The following is a 25861-nucleotide window of genomic DNA, read 5'->3' on the forward strand; positions in this document are numbered from 1 at the left end:
CATCAGTAGCTCAGTCAAGTGTGACTTATTGAATTAAGATATTCCTTCTCAAGAGAAGGAATAATAACTAAGCTTCTCCCGTTGATTTAAATATTAATGTGTCTGTGCATGTTTTGAAGGTGGTTGTCGCATGACCAAGTTTAGACATACATGTATCTCACATGTCATCAAGGATTTGAAACATGATAGATTAATAAGAGATAATACAAAAATGCATATGCAGTAAATTCAACGACAATAATAAGTTTAACAAATAAGTACCAGGAAACACCGAGAAACGTTTCCAGTGGTATGTCACACTCAAGAGTGTCCATAATTGACATGTCCGCCGACGACATGTAAAATAGAAAAGGTCGCTCAATATGACAAAAACGAAAATGTTACATGCTCGGTTTGATTGAGCCTGTTCATAGACGGTAGTGGAAATTCATGCTACAGTCTACGCCCTCTATCCCCGTGTTGAGCAGAACTCATTTACACATGCTACAAGTATAAAAAATCAATTTAGACACATCCGCAGACGTATTCATACGGCGGTGCACATGGAACCTTCAATGATACACTAGAATGTAATTCCATGAAAAGCGTCGTATGATCCCCAGTTAAAATAATGGACGAAAAGCAATGAAAATATAGGTACTTGCCGAAATGATTTAATTGTAAGCTAACTAAGACCGAGTTCCGGCTTAAAATGGAAAGCCAAAAGGGTCTCCACACTTTCAAAGTCATTTATTCACTCAATAAAATGCGTTGTTTACCGTTTATTTCAGAGAAATCCTGGTGACTACATGCACATATTTTAAAAAAAATATTTTTACTGTTGCGATGATTGTCTTCAATTAAATTCAGTCGACTGCTGTACAAATAAAGGCAAGCTTTATATTTGGTGTGCAACACTATTCATCAATATCAAATGTGTTTAACTTTGCATTTCAACGTTTCAAATATAATATCTACTTATGTAAAACTATTGATGTATTATTAGTATTCACAGCCTTTCATTAATGATCTTTGTGCAGATTCGTGTGAACAACGTCAACCCTACAATTGTCATGACTGCGATGGGGAAGAAGGGTGTTCGGGAACTTGGATACCACAGTAAAAAACGAGTATGCGCTGATTCACTTTACAATTTTATTCTCTAGCGTAGCGTAGCGATTCTCTGAAATTACAAACAATTATACATATAATAAAAAGTATATTTAAATCACAGGTAAAAACATATATTCAACAATATATTCAAAGTGACAGTTACATTTCTTACGCAAATTTCTCTAATTAAATTTCTTAAACACGCTAAATAGTATTCAGGTGCAAATATTTAATAAGAAACCTTTTAAAAACAAAACACTCAATTTCAATTCGATAAATCTTACCGATTTTTGATCTTTACCAAGTTTTACATCAAGTTCCTGAATTGAAATATATGTTTGCGCTAACGGAAGCGACGTTCAAACAATAACAACAGAAAATGATGACGTCGACCTCAATGTTTGGACGTCGCGTAAAAGCACGTTAGAAAAGGCGGTAAAGACGTAAATTCAAATTAGAAATGTAATACGTTTCTAACAGTCCTCGCCATGAAATTTCCAGATTTCATAACAGAATTCAAATTTATCATAACCATGTATGTTATAAATTAATGTAGTATCATTAACAGTCTTGATAATTATGCTTTTCGAATAAATACCCTAGCACAGTCCTTGAAAGCACACTACTTCCATTTAAATGCTGTAATTTATCCTTTTTGGAATATTTACAAGTATATTTCTTTCACGATATCAGCGTCACTTGACTCACTTCTGAGAAAGTGTCTATGTAACTTCATGTAAAAACAGCAGCTGGTAAATTCGACTTACAAATTGCCCGGATTGTTCATACACAGATCATTCGTACTCTTAAGCTTAAGCTGAACTTTCAAGTAGGCACAACTTCGTAATTGGTTTCACTGTTTGTGTATTTTTACACTTTACAATGCAGCTTCGTACATGTCCATCACGGCTTTTGTTTATTTTTACAATTCTTCCCAATGGCCATTTTCCTCTTGTGGTACTTTCGTCAAACACTAGCACAATATCACCTACACGTAAATCTGTGGTTTTTCTTTGCCATTTTTGTCTCTGTTGTATAGCTGGTAAGTATTCTCGTATCCATCTTCTCCAGAAAACGTTAGAGAGATATTGCACCTGCTTCCACCATCGTTTTACATATGTGTCATTCTTATTATATATTCCCCTTGGAATACTACTGTTAGTCTTCATTAGTAGTAGTATATTTGGTGTGAGGGCAGACATGTCTTCAGGATCATCGCTAACCTTGGTTATTGGTCTATCGTTCAGGATTCTTTCAGTTTCTGTCATCAGCGTAACTAATTGTTCATCTGTGAGCAGCTGTTGCCTGACCAACGCTTTTAAAATTGTTCGTGTGGAACGAATCATCCTTTCCCAGGCTCCTCCTCTATGACTCGCCTGAGGCGGGTTAAAGTGACATTCTATTTCCTTTTCTGTCATATATTTCCCTATTGCTGAAGAATTCCATTCTTGTATCGACTGTCGCAGCTGACGATCGCCACCTACAAGATTCGTGCCATTGTCACTATACACCTTCTTTGGATATCCTCTGCGACAGGTAAAGCGTTGAAATGCTGCGACGAAGGAGTTAGTTGTCAAACTATGACAGACCTCCAGGTGTACTGCTCTAGTTGAAAGACAGGTAAAAAGACAGCCATATCTTTTCACATGTGTGCGACCTTCTTTAACAATCAGTGGACCAAAGTAATCTATTCCAACGTAAGTGAAAGGGGGTTCATCTGGTGTCGTCTGCTCTTCAAGAACAGGCGCCATCTGTTGTTGTAGCAGGGGGGAGTGTTGTCGTCTGCACACCATGCAACTTCTCACTACACATTTTACAGCACTCAGTCCTTGAACTATCCAGTACTTCTCACGCGAGATTGCAAGTACCTGTTGTTTTCCGGCATGACCGTTATTCTCATGAATATGTCGAATTATTAATTTTGTTATAGTGTGCTTGCTTGGTAGTATAATGGGACATTTACTCAGGTTTCTAGATTGTATACGTCCTCGTACTCGGATTAGTTTGTCACACATTTTGGGGTTAAGAGATGCAATGCTGCTATCAGTTCTGACTGGCTTGAATTGTTTCAAGTTGTTCATCTCATTTGCGAATGTGTCCTGTTGTATATGTATCAATAATTCATGTTCTGCTTTCTGGATTTCCGCTAATGTTAAGTTTCCTTTTTCCATGTCAAGTTCGTGATTTAAGTTTTTCTGTCTGCAAAATACCTTGTATCTAAGTAACCACGCGACTGCTCTTCTAAGTTTAGTCCAACTTGAGTAGCGATCAATGATATCATCTAGACTTCTATTAGTCATTGTGATGTTTATCTTGACTTCTCTCTTCACTTCTGTATCATCGTCGGTTACTTCCGGTGCAAGCTGATTCTGTGGCCACTGAGTATGATCTTTTCTTAGAAAATCTGGTCCATTTAGCCAAATATGTAGATTCTTAGTGTCATTCGCATGTATGCCTCTTGAAGCTATATCTGCGGGATTCGACTTTGTGTCAATATGGCGCCACAGGTCTGGTGAGGTAGTATTATGTATAATGCTGAGTCTATTGCCAACGAATGTCTTGAACCGTTTTGATACGTTCTTTATGTATCCTAATACAATCATGGAATCAGTCCAGAAGGTAACTTGATCAATCTTTATATCTTGTTCATCGGACAACATCGCATAAATACGGCAAGCGACAACAGCTCTGGATAACTCAAGACGTGGTATAGACATCTGTTTGATCGGGGCTAAACGAGATTTTCCTATGACTAGAGAACATGTTACATTGTCATAGGTATCAACAAATCGAAGGTAAGCACAGGCTCCATAGGCGGTTTCGGATCCATCACTAAATATATGCAGTTCCGTAGATTTAACACAGTCACTTGGTCGGAAACAGCGGTTTACAGACACATTCTCCAGACAAGGTAAGGTTGATAACCAGGTATGCCATTCATTGTTGATGCTCTGTGGTATCTGGTCATCCCAGCCGATCTTCAGTCTGCACGGGCTCTGTATTATAGCTTTAGCTTGAAGTGTTATGGGCGAGACGAGTCCCAGTGGGTCGTATATTGAACTTACAACTGACAGAATGCCGCGTCTCGTGAGTGGCTTATCAGACAGCTTGACTTTAATCTGGATTCTGTCGTCGTTAACATTCCATTGCACACCAAGTGCCCGATTACATGGTAAAGTTTCGTCTAGGCTCAGACTGACGACAGATGGTGCGAGTTCAGATTCTGGAATAGCGTTCAGTACAGCCTTACTGTTACTTAACCACTTCGTAAGTCGGAATCCGCCTAACTTCATTAGTGTTTGCAGATCTGTAGCCAGCTTGATAGCTTTATCATCCGTTTCTACAGACTTCAGACAATCATCGACATAAAAATCTCGTTCTACTGTAGAAACCACTTCCTTTCCAAATAAACGGGCATTGTCGGTTGCAGTACGCTTTAAGGCATATGCTGCACAACTGGGTGATGATGTAGCTCCAAACAAATGTACCTTCATACGATAGCACTTTGGCTGCTGTGTGATGTCACCACCAGGCCACCATAGAAATCTTAAAGCATCACAGTCTTCTTCCGTAACACGCACCTGGTGAAACATTGCTTCGATATCTGCGGCTAGAGCTACCTTCTCTTTCCTAAATCGTATGAGAACTCCTACTAAACTGTTCATTAAGTCCGGTCCTTGCAGTAATTGGCTGTTCAGTGAAATGCCGTGGTACTTAGCAGCACAATCGAAAACTACACGATTTGCCTGGCTTGTTCACATTTGTTACTGGATGGTGTGGTAAGTACCATGTACGTCTAGAAATATTTTCAAGGCCATCTTTCACCTCTTCTGCGTATCCTTTCTCAACATAATCATACAGGGATGTTGTATACATTTTATGCAATTCCGGGTCACGTGACAGTTTACGTTTCAGTTGCTGTAGGCGTACTTGGGCAAGAGCTATGTTGTTCGGCAAGGATGCATTCTCCTTCCTCCATGGTAATCCAATTTTGTAGTGACCATCTTCATGGGTAAGAGATGATTCCATAATCTGCAGAGCATGTTTGTCTTCAACAGACATAGAGTACTTTTCATTCAATGATCTATCATTAAATTCTGTATTCCACATTCTTTCCAGTTGCTGTTGCAGTAACACGTCTCTGGATTGTTCAAAGTGGACATTAACGGTATTAGGTGCACAAGTGTCTTGAACTGGACCACGTACTGCCCATCCTAACCGTGATCGCACGGCGTACGGTTGATCAATGTTTCCTGAACGCACTTCGAGTGGAATATGTGCAGCTGGAGAATCTGTACCGATCAGTAGCATAACATTGTTTGTGTCAATTTGGGGTATGTCTATATCTGATAAGTAGGGTAATTTCTTTAAGTCAACATTTACTGCTGCGGATCTTGTTGAGATTGGAAGCTCCTTCACTGACCACACCTTGGAAAGTGGCACTTCTTCATTTCTGTTTTCGTCCACCGCCATTACAGTAAGATCTATTTCCTGTCCGTGAATGGTACTACTTGTTGAGTTTACCGTTGAAATATTGAATGTAACAGGTTTACTTGTGACGTTCAAAGACTGTAACAACCTCTCGCCACATAAGGTTTTATCTGCACCGTCATCTAACAGAGCGTGTGTTTGACAGGAATTTCCATTTTTGGCATTCACAAATAACTGGTATAATTCCTAAACAGTTCTTCACATTTGAGTTCTTCACAGATGCACAAGTCACAGCTTGTGACGCCGAAGATTCATGATTGGGTCTGCTCCAACTATGTAACAACATATTATGTTTCAGTTCGCAACCGGGTACCGTACATGACTTTGGTTTTCTGCAGTTGCTAGATGAATGGTTGCCTTTCAAACAGTTGTAACACAACTTGAATTTTCGCACCAGTTCTTTTCTCTCATTTAGACTCATCGATTTAAATTTGCTACATACAGATACATCCAGGCAGTTACCATGGCAACAACGGCACTTTCTTTCATTTCTTCTTTGATCAGTATTACTGTGTGTGGTCAATGTAGTTACATCTTTTACAGGCTTTGTACCGTGCGGTTTACCGGAAGTTGACTTCGCTGTTCGATTTTCTTTAATGAGATCGATTCCATACATTGAACTGGCAACACGTGATTTCTCATCAACAAATTTCACTAAGTCGGTAAAATGTACTTCTCTTCCAGATTCGTTAATTACGTGTGCTGTATCAACCCATTTCACTCTCAGATGCATAGGCAACCGTTTCACAATTCGCCTCAAGTTTTCAGAATTATCTACATCCGAATTATATCCTAGTTGCGATAAAGTTATTTCACACCTTTGCATTTCTAATGCTAATTTTGGTAGTCCGTCTGTATCAGATGCTGCTATCTGTGGACCGTATACCAACTTTTCAATATATGTTCTAGCGATCACGTGCGGCCTTCCATAACGTGAGAACAAGATGTCACGTGCGCGCCTGTATCCTTCACTGGGTTCCAACAAAACACAATCTTCAATACAACACTTTGCTTCACCGTAACAGTACTGTATTAAATAGCTCAGCCTAAGTCTATCATCGGTAACTTTACTTTCGATATTAGTTTCAAAGTTTTTGATGAACTTACAATATTCAGTTGGCTTGCCGCTAAATGTCAGTAATTCCGGTTTCGGAAGATTGAACCCTTCCTGAAGTGTAGATGCAAGTTTCTGGAACGCTATGTCTATTGTAGAAACACTAACCTCGGAGTTCATTTTGTTTATAGAATGCGCACTCTTAGCCTCATCTTGATTATGCCCGTGATCACGTGCACTGCTACACATATCATTATAGTTTATATTCCTTCCGGTAGAAGACGTACTTGCTGTCGTATGGGTTTTAGGCAGAAGAATACAATCACTGTCTGTACCTGTCACATTTCCAGTAACGGAAGTTGTTTCACCGGAAGTAGAATGTTGTACTGTTGTCTGAGACTGGACTTCTAAGTTCACTCCATTCTCTTCCTGTACAGCTTGTTGCCATACTGATTCTTCTAATTGCGCTTCTTCAAGTTCAGACTGTTGATCTAGTAGTTGTTGTTTCATTTGTAGTTCTACGCGTGCGCGCTCTAATTCTTGCTTTTTATTTAACATTTTAATTTTATGTTCCGCAATTAAACGTTTAGCTTTCGCGCTTCTTAATCTGGAGCGCGAGGACACTGTTGAAGATGAACTAACATGGCTGACTGAAGAACAGGCGTCATTATTATCATCAGGCGTTTTCTCAGAAGAAATCCACTGTGAAAATCTTTCCCGGAATTCAACAAAGTTCTTATAACAGCTTTCATAGTTCATTTCTAATTTAGATATAACTTCAGAGTCTGAGCACACATCCAAACACCGTAAATGAGCAGCTTTAAATTGTTCAAATCGCTCACATATTTTACTGTATAAAGTTTTGACAGTTTCTTCATTGTCGTGCGAGATCATGTGTCGTTCTATTTCATTGTATAATTTCGTCATCTGTGACAACTGGGCTGTGCGCGCACGTTTTGCGCTGTCAACTCCCTCGTACGTCGGCATGGATTCATTTCCGGTAGCCATCTTCTTCGTTTACACAACATACACCGTAAAATCGAGAATTGTTCGGGAACTTGGATACCACAGTAAAAAACGAGTATGCGCTGATTCACTTTACAATTTTATTCTCTAGCGTAGCGTAGCGATTCTCTGAAATTACAAACAATTATACATATAATAAAAAGTATATTTAAATTACAGGTAAAAACATATATTCAACAATATATTCAAAGCGACAGTTACATTTCTTACGCAAATATCTCTAATTAAATTTCTTAAACACGCTAAATAGTATTCAAGTGCAAATATTTAATAAGCAACCTTTTAAAAACAAAACACTCAATTTCAATTCGATAAATCTTACCGATTTTTGATCTTTACCAAGTTTTACATCAAGTTCCTGAATTGAAATATATGTTTGCGCTAACGGAAGCCACGTTCAAACAATAACAACAGAAAATGATGACGTCGACCTCAATGTTTGGACGTCGCGTAAAAGCACGTTAGAAAAGGCGGTAAAGACGTAAATTCAAATTAGAAATGTAATACGTTTCTAACAAAGGGCTGGAGTGATCCGGAACTGAAAGCTGCTGCCCTTGCCAAAATACCAGTTGGGCGTTTCGCAGGTCTGTAACTTTGATATTGGAGATGAGCTGCTATCTTGTACTCTAATATATCGAAATGCGTCAGTCAGCTGGCGTGTTCGTGGAGGAATGTCAACTTAAATCTATACTATATGACGTATACTGTACAGAAAACATTAGGTCAAAATTGATTGATAAATGATTATCTTGCATTTTCTGTGATCGATCCATTCGTGATACAAGATAACGTGTTAGTAATTATTTTCAATGTTCATTTTCTCTTGTAAATCATGGTTTAAACGAAGAACTGTGATTTTTCATTATAATTATGTCAACACTGCAATGAATATTGTAATAACGTCACTAACTATGACGTTGATTGGTGTATCGGGACATGAATGCTTAACAATGTTTGCGTTGTGATTTCACAGTCCCAACTGATGGTGCATCAATACGGAATTCAAAAGAGCAAACATCCTAAATTATTGCGGTCTGACCGTAATAATTATTATTATAACCATATAGATAAATTGAGATTATTTATTTATCATAGTCCCATCAATGTACAATATACATGGAATTAAAACATGTTATCACATTAACACATGTTATATTTAGATTTAAATATAACTAAAGTACATTGCCATTCATAAATGAATTACAAGAGACTTTGATATACTACTTAAAGACATCTACATTACTGTATGAATCAAAGTTACAATTGTTATCATACATATCCTAAAAGCTAGATTGTTACTGCTAATCCAAGATTTAGATACTGCATTAAAATGTTTTAGAATAGAAAACGGGCGCAAACGCGCACTATCAAAAACTTGGTTTAAAAAAACAACAACAAATATCCCTTATGATCAGATCATAAAGGAACTGATTAGCAATAGCATTCTAGAATTAGCATAAAAAGTTTTGTTTATCAAAGAGAAGAAAGATGAAGATACATTATGTACATAGTTTAAAAGATATCTTATTTTGTTAAAGAGAGTAAAAAATGGTTGTACATTATCTGCATATTTTAAAAGCTCTTTCTTCAAAATAATTAAACAAGTTCTAGCACTAACTCTAATCAATAATGGGTTGGAAAATGTTTCCTTTATCTGATCTCGTTTTGACATAATATCAAAATTTGGATTTATAAAACAGGCTTTGTAAAACAAGTCAACTCTAATGTCACATTGCATGTTGCAATCCAAATGTACATGGTTTTCATCTACTTTACTTTCACATAAATAACATTTTTTGTTTTCAATATCTATATCTTCATTACGTCCCGTTACAATTCTCAATAGTGCCACACCACAGCGGAATTTACTAAAGGCTGAACGATGACTATTTGGAAGTATAATTTTACAATGCTGTTCTACACCAAATTCAGATTTAAACAATGAATAAGTGCGTAAGTTATTTCCACCTCTACCTCTGGTACTATTAACCTGATCCAGTTTAGACTTACAATCGTTAACATACATACGCATAAACATAGCTTTGACTGTTGCTAGACATGTATGTTTAGGTATTGAAATATTAAAGTCATAAAGTCATTCAGATCCAGATTAAGTTAAATACGACTTAATACTATGAAACCAGTTCATACATCTATTACTCGACTTAACATTTTCCCATTATGCGATACGTTTATTAATTCTAGTATTAGGATATGAAGAAATACGAGCACAGAAATTAGAAACAGATTTCCATTGTCGTACAGCCGGGGATCCCATCCCATTTCACCATTTACAGCTACATTTGGGGTGTATCTCCCGACTCAAAGGACGAAACGCATTGTTTTATTTTGAACAGCATTCGTACAAGTATGATTGGTTCCATTTGGATGTTAAAATAAAATGTTCCATCAAATGATAATCGCGCGTTATCATTCATTTTTCAAGTAAAATGACTGTCATGCCATGTGCCTCCATCCAGATTTCAGTCTTTGATGCCGTGTATGTGGACAGAGTAGATGTACAAAGACTGAAGTTTTGACTTTCGTGATATCACATCTTCGGACGTTCAAAACTTCACTTTTTACGACAAAAAGGCCCATCTGGTATAATCAGTACCGCCTGAGGACACAAATATGCCGTAGAAGTTAAAGTTTGAACAAAATCTCAAAGTCTCTCAAAATCAGTTGATAACTTCATACTTCCAGGTTCAATTCAATGTATTTAGTTAAAATCATTAACCAAACAGAACCTCAATATTCTTATACTTATTGATAGTGTTTCGCATCAAATTTAGTCCAATTATACATATGGATAATCGAATAACTTAATAAGCAGAAATCCTGCAACTAAGCTTTTTATTTCACATAGTTATAACACGAAGTCTTAGGCTTACTTGAAATTACATGAAAAACTTTAGCAGCAACGTCTGATATAAATAAAATACACGCATATTGGTGACGTTTTACCCCAAATATATATGAGAGACGTTGAAGGCGAAGGCGAAGGTTGAAATCTCAAACTCTCTATTATCTAAAGATTTTACACCTCAGTGAAACTCAAAGTCAGTTTTGACGAGTGTTTGTTTTTGGGTTTAACGCCGTTTTTCAACAGGGCGAAAATGCATCACTTTACTCTTATCTGTATTAATAAACATATCATTTGAACAACACCAGTCATTAAGGCGTTCTAATAAAAATAATCATGTTCAGTTTAAGCTAATAAGACAAAATCATCAGCATAGATTAAAATACATATTATGTCTTGACTAAAAGATATTCCCATATTAAATGACTTCAAATATGTAGCCAAGTCGTTGATATAGAAATTAAATAAAAGAGGTGACAGGACACAGCCTTGTTTCAATCCTCATGAGCCATAGATCAAATCAGTACATAATCCATTAAGTCTTACACAAGACAAAACAGTGTTTATAAGGGATCTTACAGATTTAAATAGTTTTCCAGACAAGACAAATAAGTGGGTCCCGCATATCCATACTGGAAGACTTTGGGATATGATTAATAATACTGTTATAGAATCACTGGACCTCAAATTCCAAACTTGTGTAAACGAAACTTTCCTGACATGAATCTGCAGCATAGGCATGATACACACTCTAATTCATTTACAAATGGTACCAGTACTCCGTGATTTCAGTAAGCAGTGCATTTAAATTGTCCTGAACTTTGTGCAGTACAACTGTCAAACCCATTCAGGTCGCGAAATTACATTACAATCACGAATAAATAATAAACGGATGAAACATTTACCACAATAAACAGATAAAATGTAAATCTGTATTAGTACTTTTACTGCAAGTACCCATTTTCGTGTATCATTTTGTAGAAAATACACAATTCGTTGATGTTTACATTTATCGGAGAAATTAAGCGGAAACAAGTGCCGTTTCCAGGCAAATGGCCAAAAACTAGGCCTACTGTAAGGCAAAAAAAAAAACTACCCTAAGTATGTTCAGATACTGTATCGTCTGCTCAATATCGGACTGTTAATCGTTTGTGCATTAATTATATAAATGCAGAACAATCTTATTTTAGCGGAATCCTAAGCGTATCTATCTTTTCTGAAGGCGTAAGAGCCATGACAGTTTTAAGTTTAGCGTAACGTTTTGATTGGTCAATCGTTTCCGCTATCGTTGCTGATTTGACGAGAGTGCATTTGAAAGTTTGACAGCGGTACAATTTCAGTTGTATATTCCAACGCCCGAAGGCTTATAAATACAAGCGCAGACGCCAGTCATCAGCTTTCCATCCGTCAGACACAGATACTAGGTCGGCGCCACATTCACTTGTAAACAGTGTCGTCATATTTCCTGTTATTGGTAAAAACTCTACCATACTGTATCGCCGATCATTTATAGTTTATATTGTGACTTGTAAATGGTAGCAGCCCTTTTTACCCAGCGTAAGATTAAGAACATTATAGTAAGCCCAAGGGAAGACTATTTCTTGCTCATCTGGAGTGGCGGATGGTTACACAGAAAGGGAAATTCCGCAGAGTTTCTGATTGGTTGAAAATGGCCATTTCGGTGGAATCCGGGATTCTGATTGGATGGACGGTTAAATTACCTCTTTCAGCCTTGGAATCGAAGTATTATGGCGCGGAACATATAAAACTGTATGCGCACCCGGAACGCCAGCTTTTCACTTTCAATTTTCGGCCAGGACCACCCAAAATTACAGTCATCAAATTTCTTTAATAAATCATTATAAATTTAACAATACTAATCTAATATAATAATTAACATTTCCCTGGAGGATCAGAGAACCATACAGGAGCCGACCAGCAGCAATGTAAATATAAGTTTAGATAAAATACGGATATCACACAGACTTTACCAGAACATTTGATTAGATGTATTAAATCAGATTAACATTTAAACTAATATTACTAACCTTACTAAATTTTAGCTATTATAATTAAATATAATTATTCGTTAAACATATAGCTTATTTATTTCTCCCTTTATTAAATTCCGCTCGACCCTCAGTAAGTATACGGAAATTGTCGTCTGCGGACGTTAGGAACAGGACCGAATATAAGTCGTTTTTCCCGTTACAATATATTTTGTTCGTTGTTGTTTGTATGTTTTATATGATGCCATGAAATTGTACATTGTATGCAGTAATAAATCTATCTATCTATCTATTAAAAGTATAGAAATATACATCTGTCTTTATAAGAATTTTAGGTAGTTTCGCATTTGGCCTGTATAAAAATCACTAACGTACTATCTCTTTACTAAATAGCCTTGCCATCCTGTAACTTAAGCCTGGGTAATAGCAAATATAATAATATCGTCCTGAAATAAGACCCGACTACGATTACATTTATCCCAAATGCTTGGTACAACACCATTATGAAAACATACATTAAACAATGAATGCATAAATAATGTGGAGGCATCATTTTGTAGAATCTCTGAGGGAATAGTGTCTATACCAGAGGATTTTCCTTTTTTATGTCATCAATGACCTTTTTTACTTCGAAAATAGAAATACCACGGTTAAATACATGTCATCATCATAAGAATTACTACTTTCATCATGATTACCATCTGCATCATCATACTTAACATTACATGTATTGCATAATGAACTAAAATCCGTTTTCCACTTGTCAAGAACGTCTTGAACATTATTAGTGATATTATCAACTTGGCAACTAAACTTCTAAAGGTATAGTTTTATTTTGACATTGTCCAACACCTAATTTGCCAATACATTTCCAGAATTCTGTATTATTTTGGTTGCATTCATTTAGCAAGATTTTTAGTAGATTATACCAATATATGCGTTTACAACGCTGAAATCCTCTATCAATACGTTTAGGAATACTAACATATGAGGACTTTAAACTACGTTTTTGACTTTGATTAACATTTTTCAACCATAACTTTTCTGCTTGGCTTACTTTGGCCCATAAATCTGTGAGTTAGAATTCCACCATGGTTTACCGGGTCGTCTACGTTTATTATTCACATAACCATAACACACAGGTTTATACGGAATATGATTATGCATATTTTCCATTACAACATTGACCCATGCATCAAATACACTATCAACCTCTTGTTGCGCCTGCAGTCCTTGTTCTAAACAGTCAATCAAAACAATAATATTACAAAGAGTATTGACATCAAACATAAAATTACTAGGAATGCTGGACAAATCAAACTTACCGTATTTATCTTCTAAGTTATCACTGCAATTACTCTGTTGTTTAACTATTGCATGCATTTCAATGTCCCAAGTTAGGCACGAATGATCCGGTAGATAAGCTGATGTAAAGGAACAAATACCATATCGATTTACCAAATCAGTAACCCTGTGTAGAGTGAAATTCAAAAATTTACCCAAGTTTGAATAAAAGGCAATACAATAATCAACAACTGAAAATCCTTTTGTTGATATTGAAGTGAAATCGTTCTGGGTAGAATTTCTACCATTCAAAATACACATATTAACACTTGTTAGAAATTCAATAAAAGGCCAAAAAAATTATTTGTTTCCGGTAAAAATTAGGGTAGGTAGGTTGGAAAATCATCTCCTTTTTTGGGCTTTTTTATTAAGTGAGACTTTTCGAAAAATATTTTGAAGTGCAGTTTTGCAGCTGTTTGTTAAAAAGTTGAAAAAATATTCTCCAAGACCATAAAAACATTTAGGGTCGGGTCAAAAAAATTAGGGTAGGTCCGGATACCGGAAACAAACATTTTTTTACACCTAAAAAGTTCACCTTAATGGTTTGTTTTAAAATCTAACACTTGCAGATCAGGTAAACTCCTGGAATAAAATCCTCAAGGCTAACACATCTGCTGTTTAAATAATCAAAAATGCATATTAAACCTTTATTTTGGTACATATAAATAAAAAATATTCACGTCAAAATAGCTTGAAGAGTTCTCTTGGGGCAAATAACATACATCAGGCATTAAAGTAAGATTTTATAACTTATGAGACAACTTTATCCCAACTTTAACCTTCACAAGATTTCCCTAGAACTGTAACTTCAAAATCATCAAAAATACTATCCTTGATGAAAAATACGCCCCTGACCCATTTCTGGCATTGTTATATATTTTTTCCCTGTTGAGATCAAACCACCAATATCCCTGTAAGAATAAATCATTATCACAACAGTGTTCTGGTCTGAATTCCAACCCCGGACTTTCCAGAAACCTGTTGTTATCTAGTGACGCCTCTGGGGACCAGACTGTCTCCTGTTATACCCCTGATGTTCCCACCGATCTTGTCCGTGTTGCCTATGATTGGCTCGTCTGCTTGGTCCTCTAGAACCCCTAAAACATCTACTATCCCTATCATCCCTGTGATTAGAACGATCATTTTCACGAATTTCTTTTCTAATAACATGACCTCTAGGCGTAGATACATTTGAATCTTGTCTTAAAGCATCTGCTATCATTCTAAATTTGCAGCCAGAAGCTGCTCACCTTTCGATTGATCGTGATTAATGTACACTTTTCCATAATACTAATGTTACTTCAAACACTTTTTAACTGTCAGTTTACGTTTTTAAGCTCATCTGATTTTTGGGGAAAAAAATGATGAGTTATTGTCATCACTTGATCGGCGTCGGCGTTGCCTGGTTAAGTTTTATGTTTAGGTCAGCTTTTCTCCTAAACTATCAAAGGTATTGCTTTGAAATTTGCAACACTTGTTCACCATCAATAGCTGACCATGTACAACAAGAAACATAACTCTGTTCAGCTTTCTGCAAGAATTATTGCCCCTTTTGGACTTAGAAAATCAGATTTCTTGGTTAAGTTTTATGTTTAGGTCAGCTTTTCTCATAAACTATCAAAGCTATTGCTTTAAAACTTGCAACACTTGTTCACAATCATAAACTGACCCTGAACAGCAAGAAACATAACTCTGTCCTGCTTTTTGCAAGAATTATAGCCCCTTTGGACTTAGAAAATATCAGATTTATTGCTTAAGTTTTATGTTTAGGTAAACTTTTCTCCTAAACTATCAAAGCTATTGCTTTGAAACTTGCAACCGTTGTTCACCATCATAAGCTGACTATGTACATCAAGAAACATAACTCTATCCTGCTTTTTGCAAGAATTATGGCCCTTTTTGGACTTAGAAAATCATGGATAGGACAATTTTTCTATTATACAAAAAAATCAGATGAGCGTCAGCACCCGCAAGGCGGTGATCTTGTTTTTATCATCTAATGATTCCATCGTTGCTACAATAACACTAGGTTTCCCTCCCTCTGATGATTTCTTGCGTTTTGCTCTGGAAACAGATACATCCCGAATCTTTAAATCATCCCGGATCAGTGTATCTACCTGATTTTTGGTATTCTCCCGGGAAGTTTCCAGTAAATTACGCACTACCAGGTTCAGTTCAACATTTGCCTCACCTGACTTAGGCAAATCAAAAGGTGATAACAACTTGGCATTGATCTCATCTAACTCGGCTGCCATTTCACCACGCACATATTCTTTCACCTCCTTCATTTTATTGTCAACGTCTTTATAAATTTTACTGATTTCTGTACTAACACGTTAATCTAGTAACTGGCTCACCTTCTTTGAGATTTTTTTGCTCCAAGCCAGGTTCCATTTTATCTATACATTCAGTTAAGGTCACAAACAGGTAAAGCCCGCCCGCTTAGCTCAGTAGGGAGAGCGTTGGTTTACAGATCGCGGGGTCGCGAGTTCGATCCTCGGGCCGGGCATATGTTCTCCGTGACGATTTGATAAAAGAGATTGTGTCTGAAATCATTCGTCCTCCACCTCTCATAATTCATGTGGGGAAGTTGGCCGTTATTTGCGGAGAACAGGTTTGTACTGGTACAGAATCCAGAAACACTGGTTAGGTTAACTGACCGCCGTTATATGACTGAAATACTGTTGAAAAACGGCGTTAAACAAAAACTAAACAAACGCATATATTTATATATTTTATATAAAAATGACATTTTTAAAGAGCTATCAAACATAGCTAGACCCATTTCAGTGAACAAATCCTCATCTCATTTTAAAGAGATATGATAAAACTGATATGAAATGAAGAGAAAAGTAGGGGTCATGTATCTTCTAAGACAGATTTCTCATGTCACATTTGCTTACTGTAAAATCACATCAAAATCACACTGCTGTGACCTGGAAGTACTACTCATACTAAAATTCAGCTTCACTTCACCAAACACAACCTGCTCTCCCATTTTTCCTACCAAAATGTCAAAAATACATTCACAATGAAATTAAAACAGAAACTAGCTTTAAATTTAGACCTCTCTTGCCATGCTTAGTGGAAAATTAGCGTTCAAAAACCTGTCCGCCATTACGCGACTAGACCAGATGGCTCCCACGCTGGTTCTTTTACTTTAGTTAGGCCTTATTGATGTAAACATTGTGTGTACCGTAGATGACAATTCATAATAAGTTGTTCAACAGATGGATTAGAATTCAAATAAACACCTGCTTCGATGATCACAATCTGTCTTGCTTTATCAGGCGACGGAGATGCAGCACCTTTTTTCCGATAAAGTGATCTAGATTCTACGTGATTTACGTGCATTTACCTTACCACCATCACTATTTGAGTTTTCACTATCTTCAGTCAATACGTCGTTTGAAAAGTCAGCGTTATTTTTGGTTTTCTTTACATTCACATTACCATCCCAAGACAGAGACCTGTTAACAGTTTCTTTTCCTGTTACATAATAACGGCGTGTTAAAACGGGACATCCTCCATCACATCACTATGGACTCCACATAATATTCTGCACCGGTTCTGTCATAAGAACCGATAATGTACATGTCTATCCAAAGAGCTTTAATGCTTCTTTGGTTTATCGTAATAACTAATGTCTAATGCTACTCTTAAGTGTCACAAATTGCACAGAGATAGCTAATTCACAAATTTGCACTGTCGCGAAAACAAATAACTTCCTTGCAGGTGCTCGGCCATAAACTCTCGTGCAACTAGACCTAGTCCGCCCTGCACTTTCAAACTTTTTTGGCTTGGAGCTACGGCTCCAAGCCTATGTATTGTTTTTGTTGTTTTTTTTGGTACCCAAGTGTGTGTTAGTATGATACGAAAAGCCGGGAAGCTGCCGCAAACCGAGATCAATATGTTACGAATTCACTGATTGGTTGCAGGAACAAGTGACCTGTGACGTAAGCTGCGCAATGCGGAAATATTGGAAGTTTTCCGATTGCAGTTGCTCTTTTGTTTGTCTATTATTAAAATGGGGGTGTACAGCAATATGAATATAACTATAAAACGTAAGTCTGTACGATAAACTGACAACTTCTCAATTTTGACGTTTACATAATTCATGATTGAGTTTACATTTATCCATTGTAATAATTGTTAAAAAGATTTAACGGGCAGTTGTGAAATTTGTTAGAGAACACCCCCCTGAAAGGATATAACCTGCCAAAAGGTGTCTCAAAAGACATTTTGCCGCCAATTTTTGACAGGACTATTATGGTTGGTTCGATTATTGTTGTAGGGGTGTTATTAAAACAAGTTAAGGAAGTAGCTCTGCAAGGTATATCAAACCATTTTTTTTTCCACAATACCACCGAATTTTGTATAGCAGTGTTTATATTTCTGTGTTCAGGGCCTAGTGAAGGAAATTGGTTTCCGCCCAATAACTAGAACGCTTTGCGCTAGAGTCTTTAAATTTTATATGGAGGTTTGACACCAGTAGTTCAAAACCAAAAACGCCAAGAATTGTTCAATACCCTTGCCTCTAAAGTTAAGACTGGCGTTCCCATTGGAACAGAAGTAGATAATAGCAATCATGTTTTGCATAGAAGCTTATGTATACGACACCTACCCCCACTTGTCCAGTTATGTGGACTATGTCAAAACCAGCCAAGCATTTCCTTTTTAAAAGGAAACTTTATTTATAAGTCCAATAACAGCGATTCACCACAGAATTTATGTGCTCAGCGTTCCCCGGCATAAACTACATCTGTAGCTAAAGTCCACGCTATTTTGAGCGAAATACTGTTGAAAACGGCGTTAAACCCAAAACAAACAAAACAAATAACTATCGTTATCTTTAAGACCTCAGTACGTGGTCAACCAGACCGACGGAAATTTTGTTACAGTTTCACTTTGTTTCTTTTTTTCTTCAGCGTGAGATTCTTACATATTGTAACTGACACTTTTTGCTTGTAATAAACTATATTACAAATTAAATGTACAGTCAGTATCAAAACGCATGTCAAGTTTCTCACCGGTATCGGAACTGGTAACAAATGATATTGCTATTTTCTAGACTGTCAAAAACCATGGGAGCATCTACACCAGTTGCATTTTATAATACCTAAATTGTAATTGTTGTGTTTTATAAATTTATTTATCTTGTTTATTTCTCTTATGCTCTGTGGACGTTTGAAAGCAATAGTTGTTTTGTACATAGGCTTTTAGGTTTAATGTTCGATAATTGTAATAAATCCCAGCACTTATGTCATCTACGTAATGCCACTGATATTTAGTGTATACGTACTCGAATCGCTTTATAATCACGGAATAATCTACGCTCTGATCTGCAAAATCCACCAACTCTTGTCTTCCTTCAAACTCCACTTGAAAAACAACAATTCTAAATGGCACTGCTGCATCGATGGCAGATTTATCAAGCACAGCTTCTTACCCAGAGTAGTTCTTTTAACCAACACAGTTCTTTTTATCCCCATGTCAGGGTGGTCTTACTGAGAGCAACCTGCTCTTGTTTTAAGTGCCCTCTATATATCGATGTCAGAAAACAACTTTTTTCAAGCAACCTCAATCAGTCGGCCAGGGAGGCCCCTTGTTTCTCATAACAAATTATTTTCATGTGTTATGTTATCATTAAATAATTCTCACCAACACTCATACAACTTTACATCAAAAGTTTAGATAGTTTTTCACAATGTTTTTTTTTCATTTTACTGCATATGTGAACGCCACGGAATACATACTCAGTGAAAACTCCGCTTTGATAAAGCAATGGTAAATGGTAACCAAGTCTGCTATTATTATCCCCCGAGGAAGTCGGAGGGATATAGTTTTGGCGTTGTCCCTCCGTCCGTCTTTCCGTCCGTCCGTCTGGAGACATATCTAGGAAGTGATTGGGAATATTTAAATAAAACTTCATGTACATGATCACCACTACGAGGTTATGCGGTCCGTCAAGTTTCAGTCAGATTGCCCAAGTAACATTAGAGTTATGGCCCTTAGAAATTTCTTGTGTTAACTATATAGGGTATTATAAATGTGGCAATTTCTGCTTCATAACTTGTAATATATTTGACCTAGAACTATGAAACTTACATTGAATTTTGATCACCATAATGTTCAAATAACTCTATTTAATTCTAAAAGCTAAGCATATTACAGTAAACATAAATTCATTCAAAATAATATCATTAGTCGGGATCAACATAACATACATTTATTGTGTACACTTTAAACATTCATTTTCTGTTAAATTGATTATGACTAAATTAAATGAAATTATTTGTTTCTTAGTAACATCCTTATCTTTTTGCCGGATATATTTTTTTGCCATTACTCACCAAAGATCCTTTCGGCGGAGAATACCAGTTCATTGAATTTGCTTGTTTTTGCTTGGTGTATTCCGTGCTTCTAAGGGATCTTCTAACATATTTTATTTAATGAAACTTGGTGGGAAGACTATTTTGAAATACTATTAATCAGTTCTATACACTTAAAAAATTGATAACGAGCCAGTCCTTGGAATCAGTATTACGTACTGTTGTAATGACCAATTTCTTCTGAACCGAATTAGAGATGCATGAATTCTAGTATTTCAATTTGTGTATTAACAGAAATGAATAAAGAATCGAAATGACCAAGAAAGACAATATTTGAAAATATAGAAATATTTTGTATAACTGTAAACAGTTCTAGACTTTCTTTTTTTTCAAACCGTGGGGGTAATGTTAGAGGTGCTTCACCGAACATTGTTCCAGACAAGGGCGGGCACCTGCGTAGAACCACCGACCTTCCGGATGGTTAGATTTCTACACCGTAAGCGAGGCTTTTTTAAAACTTTCTTTGTATCAAATCTTAAATTTATGTGAATTATATGTATCCCCGAGAGCTCAAGTTAAATAAAACTAACAATGCTGATACTACTGCTTCATTTCTATATTTAATTCTCTCTGTTTATTACAAAAGTATACATAGCAAGATTTATGACAAGAGGGATGATTTTATTTCAGTACTGTAAATTTGCCCCCTTTTGATGGCAACATCTTATGGGATATAGTAATTCAGATTCGATTTTAAATTTTAATAGTAATTTAAAGACACTTCTGATAAAAAGTATATCAAAACCGGATTTTTATGGGGATGTTTTACAAACTTCATAAGATTTATTGGGTCATGGCAATTGTCCGATTGCATTTAGGAACGTTATAAAACGTTTTATTAAGAGAGGTTATGACCCAACTGTTTTGAGACCCACCGCATGTTTGTTGTTCAGCCCTTTTACAGTTGGACGCCCAAGACTGAGCTATTTTGATTTCTGTCTTCTAGCCTGTTTCGTCGGGCTGGCCCTTGAGGGTGTTTTCCTTGTTGCTATGTCTTCTGCAAAGTCATTGAGTACATGCAGTTTTGGTTTTTAAGGATTGCTTGTTATAAAAAATTACGAGCATTTTTCTGTTATACATAACATGCCTTCTGTTGCCATTGCGTGTGTTAAGGATTCACACTGTCCCGAGACTTTGGTACATGGTGTGGATAGGAGTGAGGTTAGGTGCACCATAAAGCGGTTTAAGCTCCCCAGTGGTGTTTTTGCATTTGCTTTATAGAAAAATTGATCGCTATCGATTATCGGTTCGAGGAATATTTTTAGGAATGACTATTTTTACACAGAGTCGTGAAATGTATATTCTTATCGAAAAGGCTCATGCCAGTTACTCACAAAAAAAGGTTAATTAAAACAAGGACAAGATGATCAAATACAAATAGCCATGAATAAAGAACGCAATTCCGTATATGGAAATGTATACATGAAACATTATACACAAATATAAAGACAAAGGGAAACAACAAAAACATAAAGTTACACAAAATCAAAAAGGAAATATCCTTATCAAAAATGTACGATGGCGAATCCAAAGTTCTCTGAAACAGTCGTATGCTTAGGTTGTTGAAAGTCTTTAAACAACAAATAACATCAAAGATACCTTTTTTGGTATTAAGTAATAGATTCCAAGAAATAATCGTTTTAAAAAAAGATTAATTTGGGTAAATACATGCAGAGTGGACCTTTTAGAGGGAATCAGTCCAATTGATTTTCATAGCGAAGCGGATCTATATTATCAAATGAAAATTGTTTAGCTTCAGATGTTTATAGATTTGGAAGAAGATGCAATTTCCTTGTGTCAATAAGTGTCTTCACAACTTGTCGAATCTTAACGTTTCGCACATTGTAAACAAAGTAATGACCGGTGAATTGTTTTGAGTCATGTCGAATAGAAGGAATTCTAACCTTAAATTATAATTTGAATCTGTTACAAACCTCAACGTTTTGCACATTGTTAACAAAGTAATCATCGGACCAGTGGGTTGCTTTTTACCCATTTCGAATAGAAGGAATTCTAACCTTAAAGTACAATTTGAAACTGCGGAATTTCATAGATGAGGATTGATTATGACATCTTATATGACAGCTTGAACTTTGCTTAAGTACTAGAACAGAAATATGGAGGATGTAAGATAAAAAGATGTAATTTTCAAATGTCAATAAACGTTATTTACCCAAATCTAGCGTTTGAAAAAAGCTATTTCTCGTGGTACATTGATTTATTTCAGTATGTCAGAAAACCACAATCTAGAGTATTCAGTGTATTTTAGTTCTGGAGGAATAGCGACAGGGACCATCAGAAGGGAAAATCACGCCGTAATGACTTATATTGGGGTACATTTGCATCCATATATAAGAAGTATCTTTCAGGATGGCTAGCAAGTACAAAACCACATGGATGCATCCTCATTAGTGGCACCTCATTGACTTAGTTATTGCACGCCAAAAAGACATTCAGGTCGTACTTATAACTAGAGCCATGCGAAGTGCGAAATGCTGGATAGACCACAGATTAGTTCGCACCACCCTGAAATTGCACATAGCTCGTCATTATCCACAGCGTCTAAAGCAAACCCGAGCAGCTTTCAATACGGCTAGACTTCAGGACCCATCCTATATCAGTATGTTCCAGGACAGTCTAAATGAGAAACAGACTGCAAAAGGACCACACACTGGAGATCCAACACAGAAATGGGACCAATTCAGAGAGATGTTGAAAGAGACAACAGGAACCGTGCATGGCCCGAAAGATAGGAAGCACCAAGGATGGTTTGACCAGAACAACGCGGGCATAGAAGACCTTCTGGCAAAGAGAACAAGGCCTTCAAGGAATGGCAGAATGATTTAGATTCAGTCCAAAAGAAACACAGGTTTAAGTCACTCCAGGCTACAGCCCAGAGGGAAATAAGGCATATGCAAGACAAGTGGTGGGAGGAAAAAGTCGATGAAATCCAAGACTTTGCCGATTCCAACAAATCAAAACAATTCTTTAGCTCCATCAAAGCGGTCTTTGGGCCCTCTAAATCTGGTTTCACACCGTTGCTGGCCAGAGACGGCACCACACACATCAAGGACAAGACTGGTATCACCAACAGGTGGAGGGAGCAACAGCAACCTGAACTCACTGAACTGGATGTATCTTCTACCATGGATGAAATTAGAAAAGCAATAAAACAGATGAGCTGTGGTAAAGCGCCCGGCAAGGATGGAATCCCAGCTGAAGTCTGCAAAGCGCTCAGCGACGATGCTCTGTCTGCGTCTGCATTTCACAGTGTGCTAGTCAGTATTTGGGAGGAGGAAGAACTGCCTGCTGACCTCCGTGATGCCACGATAGTAGCTCTGTTAAACAAAAAGCAAAGGCCCAGGAGCTGACTGTGGAAACTACAGAGGCATTTCGCTCCTTTCAATCGCGGGTAAAATCCTGGCCCGTATCATCCTCAATAGACTCATCCCAACACTCTCCGAGAGTAACCTCTCCGAATCACAGTGTGGATTCCGGCCGGTCGCAGCACTATTGACATGGTCTTTGCCATCCGACAGGTTCAGGAAAAGTGCATCGAACAAAACATGAACCTGTACGCTGTCTTCATAGACCTTACCAAGGCATTTGATAAGTCTACAGAGAAGCACTATGGATCATTCTTAGGAAGCTTGGCTGCCCCTCAAAATTTACAACACTCATTAACCTATTCCACCAGGACGTGACAGGGGAAGTTCTCTCAAGCGGCGAACCGTCAGAAAGCTTTGGAATTTCAAATGGGGTGAATCAAGGCTGTGTCATTGCTCCTGTCCTGTTCAATTTCTTCTTCACCCAAGTACTCAATCATGCCATCAAGGACCTTAACCTTGGAGTATGCATAAGGTACCGCCTGGGTAGGTTACTTTTTGACCTCAGGCGACTCTCTGCAAAAACAAAACCTCTCCAAAGGTTGATACTGGACGCCTTGTTTGCTGATGACTGCGCACTCATGGCCCACGAAGGAAACCATCTGCAGACCACTGTCGATAAGTTTTCTGAAGCCTCCAACTTATTTGGACTTATAATTAGCTTGGGAAAGACGGAAGTGTCGGTGCACCCTGCACCGAAAAATGTCCTCCAGTAGCCATGCATCACCATTGATGACACCCAACTGAAAAACATTGAAAGATTTAAGTACTTGGGCAGTACCATCTCTAGTGATGACTCTCTCGATAGAGCAGCCAGGATCCAAAAAAGGCACTAGATAGACTCCGCACAAAGGTCTTACAGCACAAAGACATTCGTCTCTCCACCAAACTCAAGTGTACAGCGCCGTTGTCATACCATCATTGCTCTATGACTGCGAAACATGGACCTTGTACCGAAGACACCTCAAGAAACTCGAACAGTTTCACATGCGCTCACTTCGTTCCATCATGCAAATACGCTAGCAAGATCGTGTCACAAACTAGGAAGTCCTAGATAGAGCCAGCTCCACAAGTATTGAAGCCAAAATCATTAAGACTCAACTCCGATGGACTGGTCATGTCATACGTATGGAAGAAACAAAAATCCCTCGGCAACTATTGTATGGTAAACTCGTGAAGGGAAGTCACAACCAGGGCCGCCCAAAGAGGTTTAAAGACAACCTGAAGGTTAACCTCAAGTGGGCAAACATCCAGCCTCGGCATCTCGAACCTGCAGCTGAAGACAGACATGTTTGGCGATCCCTAACTCATAGCTCTACAGTGGCCTTTGAAGATGACAGTGGTTTACGTCTTGCAGCTGCTCGCGAATGGAACAACCTTTTTTTTTCATTTTGACTCGCCTCTCTATGACAATTAAACTTAGTATTAGTTAAGACTATTTTTGCGTAAACATGTAACCATAATTTGTCAGTTAAAAGAACAACTTTAAGACCGACTTTAAACATTATTCGTCTCGCATATTACCTCGCACAATTGACATTAGCCTAAGCTAGAAGAATAGCAGAATAACTCCAGCAGAATAGCGGAATATCTCTAGCAGAAAAGCCAAATAGCAGAATAACTCCAGCAGAATAGCAGAATGGCAGAATGGCGGGTATACTTTTGTGTGCATTGTTAGCTTGTACTCTTGGTTCTTTGTTACACAGGCGATAAATGTCTCATGTCCACAGGTATTGTGATTAAGTAGTACCCAAAGTGTCCCGTGAAAACGCAGATGCACGCAACAGCGTTTAAATAATAATATAAATAATAACTTTATTTTCTGACGGTTACATACTAAGTGTACAAATACAAATATTATACAACTTATTTCCAGTATGGCCTTCAATTAAATTTCATATACATTCATACATCTAGACAATTTATAATTAAACGTTTATACAAAAATAAACATATCAGAATGACTTAAACGCTAAATTTAGTATCAAACTAAGGTAATTTAAGCACATAAGATGTTTGAAGGTCACATGCCTTTCTCAAAATATTTTTACCGATAAAAGACCATGAAACTCTATTGGTCTGACCGTTTTTGAATAGTATTTAAATGTAGTAATTTGAACTTTGACTTATTAGGAACCAAATAGTATAAAATACAAGTTGTAGTTGTTGTTTTGATTCTGATGGTTTCGTTTCCATTGTCC

The 25861-nt window shown here is 37.1% G+C and overlaps 2 protein-coding genes across 2 annotated transcripts; one reads left to right on the plus strand and one right to left on the minus strand.

Moving 5' to 3' along the window:
- Nucleotides 1–1904: 1904 nt before the first annotated feature.
- LOC123524692 (uncharacterized) lies at nucleotides 1905–4757 on the minus strand. The gene has a single exon (XM_045303058.2). It carries the CDS (start codon nucleotides 4755–4757, stop codon nucleotides 1905–1907), a length of 2853 nt encoding a protein of 950 aa, XP_045158993.2.
- An 18429-nt stretch (nucleotides 4758–23186) lies between these two features.
- On the plus strand, nucleotides 23187–23645 carry LOC123524684 (uncharacterized). The gene has a single exon (XM_045303047.2). The coding sequence runs from the start codon at nucleotides 23187–23189 to the stop codon at nucleotides 23643–23645; it is 459 nt and encodes a 152-aa protein (XP_045158982.2).
- Nucleotides 23646–25861: the final 2216 nt, after the last annotated feature.

Source organism: Mercenaria mercenaria, chromosome 1 (assembly GCF_021730395.1).
Source record: "Mercenaria mercenaria strain notata chromosome 1, MADL_Memer_1, whole genome shotgun sequence".
NCBI classification, from domain to species: Eukaryota; Metazoa; Mollusca; class Bivalvia; order Venerida; family Veneridae; genus Mercenaria; species Mercenaria mercenaria.